At 38.3% G+C, this 14901-nt stretch overlaps 2 protein-coding genes across 10 annotated transcripts in view; one reads left to right on the top strand and one right to left on the bottom strand.

Annotated features, from left to right (window-relative positions):
• POC5 (POC5 centriolar protein) overlaps positions 1 to 4315 on the top strand; it is a 36890-nt gene extending 32575 nt beyond the window's left edge. For all 7 annotated transcript variants that reach the window (XM_079145215.1, XM_079145212.1, XM_079145211.1 and 4 more), the window contains one exon: positions 2848 to 4315. In XM_079145215.1, coding sequence (XP_079001341.1) covers positions 2848 to 2991 — 144 coding nt within the window. In that variant the 3' untranslated portion in view covers positions 2992 to 4315. The remainder of the gene's footprint in view (positions 1 to 2847) is intronic.
• A 3184-nt stretch (positions 4316 to 7499) lies between these two features.
• ANKDD1B (ankyrin repeat and death domain containing 1B) overlaps positions 7500 to 14901 on the bottom strand; it is a gene marked incomplete at its 5' end in the record, with an annotated part of 89753 nt that continues 82351 nt past the window's right edge. For all 3 annotated transcript variants that reach the window (XM_079145219.1, XM_079145218.1, XM_079145220.1), the window contains 3 exons: positions 7500 to 10140; positions 11179 to 11310; positions 14046 to 14247. In XM_079145219.1, coding sequence (XP_079001345.1) covers positions 10079 to 10140; positions 11179 to 11310; positions 14046 to 14247 — 396 coding nt within the window. In that variant the 3' untranslated portion in view covers positions 7500 to 10078. The remainder of the gene's footprint in view (positions 10141 to 11178; positions 11311 to 14045; positions 14248 to 14901) is intronic.

Genomic DNA, 14901 nt, shown 5'->3' with positions numbered 1-14901 from the left:
CAGCATTAAATGAAATAATGTGAAAGTTAAATGGGATACAAATATAACTTTATAAAACCATAAGCAAATTTAACTTACTAAAATTTATCAGAAAAGGAACATGGGATATCTGTTTTATTTCTTACAATAGCATGTGAATCAACGATTATCTCAAAAATTATAATTTTTAAAAAGAATTAGAAGAACATATCCCTAAAAATAAATACTGATTGACTTTAAAAGAGAATGCCTCTGAGCTAGACATATGGGAGAGCAGTTGCCTGGGATGCAAAAAGATCTAGATCCCCAGATCCAGAAAAATTTTCTAAAACATTAACTTAAAAAAAAAAAAAAAAAAAAGAGCTCTAGAAAGAATGCCCTATTTATAATTCCTCAACATTAGACAACATTTCTATCTACTAAGATGTCAAAGTATTAACAAAAAAGGTGTACAGATTTTTTTTTCTTGGTACCAGGGATTGAACTCAGGGGTTCACTACCACTGAGCTCCATCCCCAGTCACCACCCACCCCACTTTTTTGGAGACAGGGTCTTGCTAAGTTGTTTAGGTCCTTGCTGGATTGCTGAGACTGACTTTAAACTTACTATCTAATTTGTGGTCTTCCTGCCTCAGCCTCCCAAGTGTCTGGGATTATAATCAGGCATCTGCCACCATACCTACAGAATGATTTTTAAGTCCTTTCTGTTCTGGATACTATGTGGTTACTAGATGAGTAAATCAAAGAAACTGGATTAAATTAAACCTCAGGTGAAGTTTGGCCTTCGTGAAGTAGAAGAGATGGAAGAACCAAATTGAGAGATGTGGAGACAATGGAGAATTTATTTTAGGATTATGTTGGGTTTCATAAGTTGGACAGACCCTGAAATCTATAGATGACTGTCACTTTTATAAATTGTTTTATGTGTAAGATCAGTTATCAAAATTGACAAGAAATGAAACCATTTCTGTTTTTATCAACACACAGAATGTGTATAGATACCCAAAGAGTGTCTATTTGTGAGATAAGGCATAAAGAGCATACATATGTGTTTATTTTTAATTGGGACAACCTTTGTTTTTACAATAGTGATAGGAACTTTTTTTTTTGGTACCAGGGATGGAACCCAGAGGCACTTAACCACTGAGCTACATCCCCACCCCTTTTTAGTTTTGAAACAAGGTCTCTAAATTGCTTATGCTGACTTTGAATTTGTGGTCTTCTGCCTCAGCTTCTCGAACTGCTAGAATTACAGGCATACACCACTGTGCCCAGCCAGGAACTCATGTTTTACAGAAGAAAAATCATGGAACTAAAAACTTTCAGCCCCATTTCTGATATTTCTTCCTAACTGCCCTCTGCTTATCAATATGTGTAGTATTTCTCTAGTAGTTATGAATTAGATAGCCATAAAGTGCTTCCATTATTTCGTAACTTGTATTACGTGACAGTCAAAATTGCAGTCATCTGAACAGTTTCATTTTTTTGTTAGGAATTAAGACCTGGAACTAACAGAAACAGTTCTTACTAATAAACCAAGGCTCAAATTTGTAACACCTTAACCCTATCTGCTAGATGATTGCTTGCTCTTGGTGCTACTTCATTCTCTGCCATATTTTGTATATCATAATACCAAGGGCAACTTTAATCTATTTCACAGTCCCTTCTTGCCTGTTCTCCTCAAGGAGAAATAGCTTATTTGATGGGTCAGATTAGGTAATTGACAACTAAAATTTTATAACTGCTACAGGAATATCTCTAATTTATAATGACTATCCACTTATTTAGGAACAAAGAAACATTTATATAAGATACTTTTAAAATGGAAGTTATTTTTCCATTTCTTTAAAGAGGAGTTTTCTTATTTTTAAGGCAGAATCTGACATACAGTCCTTTTGTTTTTAAGGAAAGTGTATCCTAAGAATTTTTGAAATATATATTAAATGTTCTGACCAATTGCATATAATTTAAGTATTTTAAAGATGGAAGAGCCTAACAGAAACCTGTGTGTACATGAATGAGAACTTAATTTGATATGAGAACTTACCTTGCTTAAAAATCCCACTGTTGGCTACTAAGAAGTTGTGTCAGGTATAATAGAGAAAAGTCTGAGTATTCTTATGTATATGTGTAATGTGTACTTGTGTACATTACATGCACCTTATACATTTTACATGTATATGAGCATATACATGTAAGTGCCCTGACCTTCATGTTTTGATGCTCATGTCCAAGATGTTCCCCTGAGCTCTAAGGTGGTGGACATATCCTCCCCCTCCCCATGTGTCCTCAACATCTAGTTGTATTCTTCTTTAGAGAGTTGTGGTCCATATTAAGGGAGCATCAGGCTTCTGGGAATACATACTCTTGTGTTACTATAGAAAGTTTAGTCTGCTTCCAGGTGTACCAGGTGAAATATGAGGCCCCTCCTTACTCTGATTTGAAGCAAGGACCAGACAGAATGCTCAGGGTTCCCCATGTCCCCACAATTGGACTCCACATATTAATCAGAGAGGAGGAAACTGGATGGAATGAGAGGATAGCTTGGGACTGACCCTCTTCTACACATCACAGAATTCCTTTCTGTACTTAGTCTCTATAACCCTTAGGCCTTTCTACTTAGGCATTTTTTGAGGCCTCTGGCTCTGAAATACAGCTCTGATATTAAATTACAGGTGTTGAACACAAGCCAACTACATATGGGTTCTTTTTGGAGAACCCATAGTCCTTTTGGTCTTGTTTGAATATTGAATTCATTGGTATCTATTTGATGCTTAACACATGTTTGTTGGGATAAATTATAAATGAAAAAATGATACTTTATAGATATAGTCTTTGGGATTATTAAAGCTGATTTTTATCTTTCCAGCAAACCATTCCTCAAGCATCAGCTGCAAAATATTCACGCTCCATTCATCCCGAAGGTAGTACCTCAGCTTCCAGATCTCTTGGAACCAGATCAACCCACACCCAGTCTCTCACAAGTGTTCAGTCCATTAAAGTGGTTGACTGAAGTGAATATGTTCACAACGAGGTCCTTTAATTCCTCTGGTAAGGCCTGTACCAAGAATTGCAAGTCTTTAGTTTTTAACATTTCTGAACTATGGATACATCATGTTCATCTTTTCAAAATTATAAGAGACTTTTTCAAGATATACCATCCTTTGTAACTATATTGTAGAAATTATTTTAATGTTATTTTTATTTAAGCAATTAAGTAAAACTTTTTTAAATTAAAAAAGAAACTTCATTTTTTAATATGTTCAGCCTATCACTAATTATTTCATCATTACATAATTTTTTTCTCTATTATTTCTAAAAAAACTAAATCATTTCCAATGTTACTGGACAATAATTTATATAAAACTTTGAGCGGGAACTTACTGAAAACATTAAAACTAATAGAAACTAAGCTATTTTTACTTTTACTTAATTTATTTATTTTTATTCAGTGCTGAGGATCAAACCCAGTTCCTCACACGTGCTAGGCATGTGCTGTACAACTGAGCCACAACCCCAGCCCCTATTTTTACTTTTAAATTAAAAAGATTAAAACCAAGAATAATAATGTTTTTCTCATAAAGCTTTTTGTGACTTTACTGTATTAGTCTTCATCTTTCTAGGACTCTTAACAGTTACAAACAGAGGGAAATGGCAACGCTTATGAGTAATTTTTCATGTTAAAAGGAAAAAAAGTACTTAATATTAGCACAAAAGTAGAGTTACATAAATATCAAAAAGAAATTTCCTATTGGAATTGTTAGGTATCCAGTCAACCATGAATGGATGAGCAGGGAAAGGACAATGAAGGCTGACTGAAAACTGTGGGGAGCCTTATCTGACAGGCAGGCACCTAGAAGATGGGGGTCTGGAACATTAAAACCTCCTCCAGTCATAATTACATTCCCTTAAGAAAAACTGTGTTCCAAGATCACGTCACACCCGACCAGGTGACCTGGACCCTCTCTTATCAACCCCCACTCACGCTGGCAATCAATATCAAGACCCTCCATTTCCTGCCCCCCCCCTTAATTGGATAATAAACCAATTAAGGGGGGGGGCAGGAAATGGAGGCAGAAGCAGGGAGACTCAATTTCCTTAACTCCAATTTTGTGAGCACCACACCCTCTTCTCTGCAGGCACCTCTGCTATGCTATCAGTCAAGTCAAGTGGTAGACCTGGATGGGTCCCTGGAAACTTCCTTGGGATCCCCAGTAAAATTGAAAGGCAGGACAGGAAGGCCATCCTCCTTTCTGAGAGAATCCACTGTTTTCCTTGAGAGTATACCCTTTTCCCCTTTTCTATCCCTTTCAATAAGTTCATGCCTGTTACTCTGAGCCACATGTCTGAAATCTTTCTGGCATGATTACAGCAATCAGGGTAAAAAGGGGACCTCTATGGTTGCTTTAGCTTTACAGCTGGCCAGTGCCTGTTTTTCATGTTCTTTCCTGCCTGATTGAAACTACAGCCCTGAACCAGTGTTTCTCTCTGAACTTACAAACTCTTGTCCTGTAGTGGTGTAGCCTTGGGCAATTAGCAAACCTGCTAGCCCTGGGCAGAAATGCTTTGGTGGTTGACCAATATGAAGAAAACATCTGGGCAGAACTGATTTAGGAGAAAAAGACCTGGCTTCTCAATGGCTTTATTACTGGCTGTGTTATCTTGGGCTAGACACTTAATATAAAGAAATCTCAGAATCCTCCTCTACCTACCATACTTATTTCCCTTCACACATAAAAATGAGTTTGTTTTGAAGAATCCGAGTAGGGCTCCAATTTCCCTATCTTTAACAGAAGTGGATGGGTTTAATAATCTGAAACCTCCTCTTCGAGTTTGAACATGATCTGGTTCTATTCTGTAACTTTGTTGTAGGAAATAGTTCTCTTGATGCCTCACATTAAGAGGATATCAGAGAACAAAACTGATACAGGCAAACAATTCCTATTTTCTAATGGAACACCTTAAGGTTTTTCTGAATTACAGAAGTATCAAGCTAATTCTTAATGTGTATTAGATACTTAAGCAACACCTGCTCTGGGTCCTGGCCCAGTTCTTACTGTAAACAGGTTCATTCAGCATGGGCTTCAAAAAGCTATGCAAGCCCAAAGCAGCAGCACCTTATCTCACATCCTTTTTGTGGACGTGTCTTCCCCAGGGCTTCTCTGTTGACTACCCAGAGATCCAGGAGAAACAAGCCTCCTCTTATCCCAGTCCTATGACCCACAGATCAATTCTTCCTCCTTCCTCCCTTATATGCATTATCCTGAGATGCACTAGTCCATTCCATCTCTTGGAATAAGAGTATCCTCAAACTCAAATAATTTGTGAAACTTGATAGCAAGTAGTAGCCAATTTAGTAACACCTCATCTTGATTCTCCTCCTTCCCCAGATCTTTTCCTCCATTCCTGCCCCCCTAGATTGACACTGCTGAAAAAAAGGTGTTGCACAAAAACCTTTGTCTTAGGCTCTACCTTCTGAGGAACTTAAGACTGCAACTAGGATAGAGCTTAGTATCCAAGCCAAAGCCATAGAGACAAACTAAAGCAAATATTAATGAGTGTTATACTTGAGAATATTGGACAAACCCAAAGACAACATCATGGTGAATAAGGAAAAACCAAAAGCATTTCCTTGAAAATCTGGAACAAGACAAGGATGTTCACTCTCACCACTTCTATTCAATATACTACTAGAAATACTACCCAGAGCAATTAGGTAAGAGAAGGAAAGGATAAAAATAGGAAAGAAGTCAAATTATCATTGTTTACAGATGATATGATCCTATACTTAGAAGATCAAAAGACTGGTAGAGCTAATAAATTTCACAAGTAACAAGTTACAAAATCAACATACAAAAATCAGTAGCTTTGCCATACAAAAATAATGAATCTGCTGAGAAAGAAATTAGGAAAACTATCCCATTCACAATAGCTTAAAAAAGAAAAACTCTAACAATGAAATCATTGAAGAAATTGAAGACCTCAGAAGATGGAAAGACTTCCCATATTCATGGATAGACAATATTGTTAAAATAGCCACACTACCAAAAACAATATATAGAACCAATGCAATCCCCACCAAAATGCCAATGACATTCTTCACAGAACTGGGGGAGGTCCTGAATTTCATTTGGAAGAATAAAAGACCCAGAATAGCCAAAGCAATTCTAAGCCAAAAAAAAGCAATGTTAGAGGCATCACAATACCTGACTTCAAATTTTACTATAGAGCTACAGTACCAAAAACTGCATGGTACTGACATAAAAACAGACACATAGACCAATGTACAGAAGGAAGACACAGACAAACCACAGAGATACAGTCATCTGATCCTGGGCAAAGTTTCCAAAAACATACTGGAGAAAAGAGCCATTTTTATAAATGGTGCTGGGAAAATGTGATATCCATACATAGAAAAATGAGACTAGACCCTTAATTGTCACTGCACAAAAGTCAACTCTGAATAGATCAAAGACACAGGAGTTACACCAGAAATTATGCAACTCCTAGAAGAAAATGTAGGGTCAACACTCCAACATATAGACACAGACGACTTTCTCAGTAGGACCCCTAAAGCTCAGGAAATAATGCCAAGAGTTAGTAAATGGGATAGCATCAAATTAAAAAGCTTCGGAGTGCTGGGGTTGTGGCTCAGTAATACAGCACTTGCCTAGCATGTGTGAGGCACTGGGTTCAATCCTCAGCACCCATAAAAAATGAATATAATAAAGTTATATACTTCTCAAAAGAATAAATACAAATTACCAACAAATATGCGAGAAAATATTCAACATCCTTAACAATTAGGGAAATGCAAGTCAAAACTACACTCAGGACTAGGGCTGGCTCAGTGGTAGCGTGCTTGCCTAGCACATGTGAGGCACTGGGTTCGATCCCCAGCACTACATAAAAGTAAATAAAAGGTATTTTTGTCCATCTACAATTAACAAAAACATTTTAAAAAAGAAAACTACACTGAGATTTCATCTCACTCCAGACAGAATGTCAGCCATCAAGAATACAAAACTATAATAAAAGGTGTAAGAGGATGTGAAGAAAAAGAAACACTTTTACACTATTGTGGGATTATAAATTACTACAACCATTTTGGGAATCAGTATTGAGCCATACTGATTTGGAACCAACATATGACCCAGCTATACCACTCCTCAGTATTTATCCTAAAAAATTAAAGTCAATATGCAATAGTGGTACATGCATACCCATGTTTATAGCAACACACTTCACAAGAGTCAAACTATGGAACCAGTCTAGGTGTCTATCAATGGAAGAATGAATACAGAAAATGTGGTACATATACAAAATGGAGTTTTACTCAGCCATAAAGAATAAAATTATGTCATTGGCAGGAAAATGAATGGAACTTCTGAGAATATTATGTTAAGTAAGCCAAACTCAGAAAGTCAAGGTCCACTAAGAGTAGATAAGTACAAGGTCTATTTTGACCAACTTGGTCGTAAACTCCTGGCAGTATAACCAAAGCAAAGTCATACATGGATATTTAAAAGGAAAAACAATGTTTTTTTAAAATATTACTTAAAATGTATACTTGTGTCAGCCCAATCAAAAGTAAGTAAAAAAAAAAAAAAAAAGTAAGTAAAGCTGGGTTCTTCTGTGGGAATGCGTAATAATAATGATCTCAAAATACTCTAGAGCCCAAAATTTTTCCTGAGTTAATAGGAGCCTGATCTCATAGACCTACAGATCTTCCCAACCCCTTATATTGAATAAACTTGATCTCTTTTTCACTGGTATGATTATGAGTTACTGTCTTCATGGTTTTCTGAGACTGACTAAATTGACTAAATACTAGTTGTTTTTGTACTGATTATTTACCAAAAAAAAAAAAAAAAAGGTAATGCTTTGCTATCTTGTTTGTTGTTGCTCTAGCATGATCCCTGCCCTATGTATGCCTTGTCTACTCTACTCACCTGCCATCTGCCACTGTGGTCCTCTGGACTGCCGTGATGTTGAATACCCTTAGCTGTCCATACCCTACCTGATAGAAAACAAGGACTTTGGGTCACTTCCCCTAACTTTGCCCTCTGTCAGGAGGAAGCAGCTAGGAAATGTTGCCCATTTTTCCACAGAAATGGATATAGAAATTGACAGGAAATGTAAGAGTGGTCCACTTATGCTTGAATATTGCCCTTGCTGCTTGGCCACTGGGACTTACTTTTTAAATGGACATGTTTCTTTCTCTTCCTCCCCCTGTCCTAGTCTTCCCCTACCTAATCTTGGGGAAACAGGATTACCTTTCTTCCCCATCCTAGGCAGTCATGTTCTTAGTACAACCCACTACAAGAACAAAGTAATTCAGACTTGACGATGGTACCAGAAGATCTCAGAAATGACTTCTTCCAAATTAACAAGTGAATTACAATTCTGGACAGAGAATATGTAGAATGTAGCCCTTGAATCACCTCTTTAAAAATAATTTCCCTGATGGGCAGAATCATAGCCTCTGGGACAGGAATCCCTTGTGATTCTCCTTTGCTAGTAAAGCAATAAAACTTTTTTTTTTCCTTTTTCTCAAAATTAAAAAAAAAAAAGGAAAAGAAAAAGAAGGTCAAGGGCATTGTTTTTGCTCACATGTGGAAGCTAGAGAGGAAAAAAGAAAAGAAAATTGGGAGGTGGAGCATCTCATGAAAACTGAAGAAAGATCAGTAGAGTAGAAGAAAGGAATGTGGAGTGGGGGACACGCCAGGGAAGAAATTGTGGGGAATGATATAAGCCAAATTATATTGTTATATTGTGGACAGGTACAAATATATACACTATATCCCACCATTATGTACAACTATAATGAACCAATAAAAAATATGGAAAAATGTAACTATTTAGATTTATTTAAGCTCTACAAGTTTTGTTATGTTGTCTAAAGCATGAAGGAATTAATTTTGGCTTAAGTAAACATAAGTTCAACAATTAAAGCACTTTATACAATAAGGATATATATTTTCTTATTTTTACTGAAAGAGGTTACTCAGGTCTGGGAGAAGAAATGGCAGCTAGAACAGGAAGCAGATCATAGTTAAAAACAGATGGAGACCAGACTTTTCACTCAATACCTTTAAAAAAAACTCTTTGGAATCATGTAAATATATTACCAGTTTCAAACATTCGTAGCATTAAGTGAACCATGTACAATCAGAATAAGACAAAGATGTAAAATTAAAAATTCATGATAGAATAACTATGAAATCACTCATGATTACCAATTTTATAGATGTAGAGTCAGAACTTGAGAATGGAGGACATAAATGATAATAAGTAGGGGAACATAAACTAATACAAACTGATACTTGATTTCACATTTATTTCTTAGATTACAAAAATAATGTATGTTCATTGTGGAATATACCAGAAAATACAAAGGAAATAAAAATCACCTGTAATTACATCACCAAAAAAATGAAAAAAAAGATATTCATGTATATACTTCTGGTCATTTCTAAGTAATATATTACATGTATGTGTGATTTAGAGCCACCAGTGACAAAACTTCCAAACCCTTACTGAGGAGAAATAACAGTTTATGGTTTCTATGCAGTAGTCAGAAGGTCGGGCATTTCACAGGATTCTGCCTTCATCTTCTCCCCAACCCTGTGGAACAGATATTTCCCACTTTATAGAGAAAGAAAGTGAAGATCTGAGAACTTAAATAATGTTAACATGTCCAAGGTTCACAGCTAATAAGTGGTAGAACTAATTTCAAAACTATCTCTATTCTAAAACCTTTGGGTTTTCCATAAATCGCCATGCTGCTCCCACTATCAGATTTTTTAAAACATGAGGTACAAAACTCTTATAGATCATGCTGTTATATGTGCTGCATCAAATGGGAAAAGTGAGAAAGACACACACAACTGGCTATGAGCAAAAAACAAAAAGAATAGGCCACTTCTCTGTGGTGGGAAAGTGTGATAGTATTAATCTTTTCTCACTGTTAGCAGGTCTGGTCACCACCATCTTCATAGTTAAGAGGAAAATCAATAGTGGTGGAAGAAATAAGAAACGGCATTTAAAAGAACCAAATGCTGAGGAAGAAGTCCTTTAAATACAATTTCTTTAGGCTTTTATGAAAGTGTGCACTGCTTGGAGCTTGAGCCAGTTTTTCTTTTGACTTGACGAATCTCATCTGGAAAACATAGGGTAGCATTAGTGATCAATAGCTAACACTTTGTAAGCACTTACTATGTACTAATCATTATTACTCATTTTATCCCACAACAGCCCTCTGAAGTAGATGTTTTCATTTCCTTCCCTAGATAATCACTGGGAACACTGGCATAGTAAGGTCATAGAACTTGATCAAGGTCATATAGTATGTGTTAGAGTGCAGGGGTGAGCCCATGCAGTCTTGCTTCAGAGCACAGATCCTTCACCACTTCCATGGTCTTTCCTGAGAGTTTTTATGGACACTTTCATAGGAAGGATTAAATTTAAAGTCAAGGGGGAACCCCAAAATTATGATGGAAATGTTCTGGAAGGTATTTTCAATCATCCACACACTCTTCCTTGTACCTACATTGCTGGAAACAATACCGAATGGGTGATCTGATTAACTCATTTATGGCCTCAGCTCCAGGTGAAATGGTTCCAGTGAAACAATGTCAGATGCCCCTGTACTTTGCTTCAATGATTGCTATTACACAAGAGTTGTAACACTACCTAATATATTAAGTTTTCAAAGTACCTCCCCTGACAATATGATCAGTGATGTTGGCAGAGTGATTTTTAGCAATAACCTAAGCAGGCACAGTAAAACCTGTCCTCTTTTCTCTAGAGTAACATTTTCAAATACACTAACTTGCAGAGCTTCCCAACAGGAACAAAACGGCATTTTGAGCAAGATAATTCTTAGATGTGGAGAACCATCCTATAAAGATAGGAGATTGTTTAGCACTTTCAGCCCATTCCACCTACACACACACACAAAACCTTCCATACTTTACCAAATGCCCAGTAGAGAGTTGGCCCTGAGCATCACCTGGCTAAAATGTGATTGACTGGGTCCCTCACAGAAGCAGAAGCCCCTTCCACAGCTCTGTTTTGTGTGAGCCACAACTGATTCCAGCTGAGACTGCTACTATTCAGGGTGGGATTTCTGTTCAACTATCCCCTACTATTGGGGGCGGGGGGGTGGAGTTTCTGTTTTTGAAAAACGATAACTCACCAGCAAGCTCTGGGAAACCGGCGCGTACCAGCTCTTCATACAGGTGCTTGGCAGGATCGGGCTGCGTCATAAGGGTCCCATGCAGCCAGATGAGCAGAGCCCTGTGGCCATGCTCACGGAAGCTTTCATTTCCTGCACCAAGCACAAGAGGTCCAAGGTGACATATTATCACTGATGTCTCATTCTAATGTGATCTCAGTTCTAACTAAATGTTCATGGTCACACATTCATTCCTTTTTGATAGCTGTCAGTTCAAAAGCCCCGTGATGAGAGGAAGCCTGTCCAGCTCCCCTCAACAGAGCTGCTTTATGATGACCAGCATTCCCATCCACTTCAGTGCTGGCCAGGGAACTATTGTGCTGGCACGTACCCAAGGAGCAAATAAAGGACAGAACAACTACAGTGCCTGGCTGGTGGCAATGTCAATCTTAATGAAATGTGGAGTTTGGAGGCAGTACATCTCAGACTCAAAGTGTGTACTTCACTGGGGCATCTTGTTAAAATGCAGATTCTAATCCAGTATGTCTGGGTTGAAAATCTGCATGTCTGACAAGCTCCCAGGTGTTGCTGCTGGTCTTGCTGCTGGTGATCCACAAATCACACTCCAAACAGCATGTAAGATACCACCACTCTAGTTTCAAGAAAATGACTCTGATATGTGTCTGCAACTTCCTTGGTATTCCTTCCTTGCAATTCACTTGGTAAATACTCCCTGAATAACTGCCAACCCCTGAAAGATGCTGGGATGTTGAGATGCTAGATGAGATGCAGCGCAGAAGCCTCTGTCACTCTCAGCAAGAGTTCACAGTTGCAGACACATAACAGGCTCCCTTGCAGAAGCAGACAACTTTCACAAAAGGAAGGGCCTGAGCTTTGGAGAGGGTGGTGAGGAGGAAGTTCACTGTTCACATTAGAGGGACAGGCATTTCAGGAAGAAGAAACTGCATACATGAAGAATATACTCCTGGGAAGGCAAATACTCTATTCCTTTCTTAGTCTTGTTCTTGACAAACTTTTCTTCAGTGCCATCAACATGTCACTCTCTGCCTCAAAAGCCCACAAACTCCCCAGTCAGTGCCAGTAGTCTTAGCATGGATTACCACATGCATTTCTTGTGAATGTTAATGTTATCATGTCAACAAGATTATAAACTTGCACATGGCTTAGTATTCCTTGCTTGGTGCAGACATATACATTTCAGGTACTCCATAGAGGTACTGTTTCCTAGCAGGACACTGTGGCCCATGCCTGGAATCCCAGCAGCTCAGAAGGCTAAGGCAGGAGGCTTTCGAGTTCAAAGCCAACCTCAGCAAAAGCAAGGCGCTAAGCAACTCAGTGAGACCCTAACTCTAAATAAACTACAAAATAGGGCTGGGATGTGGCTCAAAAAAAAAAATTTTTTTTTTTGGTCTTCTGTTTTGCAGTCCTGGGGTTTGGTTTGATCACAGGGCCTTGCACATGCCAGGCAAGTACTCTACCACTGAGCTACACCCCCAGCCCTTTCCATAAAGATTTAACTTAATCACTTTTAAAATCCCCTTTATTCTGCTGGCAAGATTTTTTTGTTTGTTTGTTTTTGTTTTTTTTTCCACTGGGAATTGAACCCAGCAGCACTTTACCACGGAGCCACATCCCCAGCCCTTCTTATTTTTTATTATTTTGAGACAGGGCCTCACTAAGTTGCTTAGAGCCTCACTAAATTGCCAACACTGACCTCGAACTTGTGATCCTCCTGCCTCAGCCTCCTGAGCTGCTAGGATTACAAACATGTACTACCACATTCAGCTCAGGTAAATACTCTTAAGATACACTACATTTTCAAGTCATTTAGGTTAAGAGAGATTTTCAAATTTAGCTCAAATTTCCTGAAGCTGTCATAGAACACTATGTGTCTAATTAGACAAAATATTAACATAGTGACAAAAAAAGAAATATTTTCAGAAACTAGTCAATATTCCATGTTTCTAATACATTTATCTTTCATTTGTTCATCTGAAAACGTATCCTTAGAATTAGCAATAAAAAGCTGCATAGTTTACTTGTGTGTGGTGTGAGTAGCCTGCATTCATGGAGCTGGGGTGCTGCCATTTTTAATTCTCAGGAATAGCTAATGCAAATCAACCTCTGAACAAGGACACCTTCCCACCTCCGAATATCCTTGTAAGGGGAATACTCTGAATAGAAAGCTTTGCAAGAAAAAAAGGTGAACAAAGTTGACTAAAGCCAAGCAAATTTTTCTGTATTTCCTAGGTTTGGGTCAAATCATAAAAAAGCAAAGCTAAGGAATCCAGCTGAGCTAACCTCACTAATTCTGACAGTTTAAGTCTGGCTGAAATGATTTCATTGCTTGTAATCATCTAACCCTCTGAGTCTGTGTATATCATGGGATAGCCACATCTTCCAAAGCCTCTAAGAATCTCTTTCCCCTTGACCTGGTTGCAGGAATTCCCTCCTAGAGTATGTCCTAAACAGTGAGTCATTCGACTCATTCACCCCAGTACAAACTGAAGGGACACCAGAAATTAGACTGGCTTCCCAAAGGCACACCACCGGTTAGACCCTTGCTTCCTAGTGTCTATTCAATTGGGAACCTTAATTTCTTTTTAGGTCAAAAATCACCTTTTCTCAATATGGCTCAGTTAAAATAGTCACCTTTTGAAAATTTCACTTTACTGCAGATTTCCAACTGTAGGTTTTCTGCAAAGTTTCCAATCACTTCCATGGACCTACGTTAAGTTATCTGTCACTCTCCAGGGAGCCCCTGGACTCTGCTCTTCCAGGCACTTACTTCAAAGATCCAACAACAGGAAGGACTGCTGCTTCTAACACTGAATGTCTCCTGCCCACATCATCTAGTCTACACTCACCTGACCACTGCTCCTCAATGGCTCTGATCTGGTCCTCTGTAAAGTTCCAGAAGCGAGCCAGCCTCTGCCACTCATTGGTTTTCAGTTGATGGTAAGCCAGGTTCCAGAGGAGCGTCCGAATGTGCCTTGTCTCTAGACTGTGGTCTTGCTTGAACGTCAGAGTAAAGCCTGCTCGTGGTTCCCTGATGTTTTCAGGATGCTCCTAAATTCAAAAATAATTGTACCTGATTATTTCAGACATGCCCACATAGTGCCTCACTTCAGAACGTATGTTTTAGATAAAAATTGGTAAGATTTTCAATGTCACCTAAGACTGGATCATTTTTTGCCACCCAAGATGGAGATATCTATCTGAAATAAGAAGCTTGAATACCATCTGTCTGACAGAAAATGTGAGGGATTTTACAGTCATGTGCCCCATGCTGCAGTTATTTGCCCACCCCAAAAGCAAATAGAGGGAATATCCCGGCAAAGAGAATGTCACAACAAACATACTATTAATGACCTTACTTTCAATCCATAATCCCTTCTTCTTTGAGGTGTTTGATATTCTCATATTGAACCTTCAGTGGAGCCTAGATTGAGTCTACCTCTAATAAGACCCCATAGCTGGTCCCTTGATCCATCCTGTTCTCTGATGAGTCTGAGGAGAGAAACTAAGAGCCTAACTCAGGGAAAGGGGAGGAAAAGAGGTGGCAGAGAGAGAGACAGAAGTGGCTGTCTTTTTGCTGTAAGCCACTACGGTCATACTCAGCCCAACAGCACTATGCCTAGATTGATATATTGTTCTTTGACTTTTCAAAGTTTCCTTTTGTGCCTTCTGCAGAACCAAACCAAAAACACGGGAGAAAAATCT

This window comes from Sciurus vulgaris, assembly GCF_902686455.1.
Source record: "Sciurus vulgaris genome assembly, chromosome: 6".
Classification (NCBI taxonomy): domain Eukaryota; kingdom Metazoa; phylum Chordata; class Mammalia; order Rodentia; family Sciuridae; genus Sciurus; species Sciurus vulgaris.
This window is presented reverse-complemented; position numbering and strand designations above follow the sequence as displayed.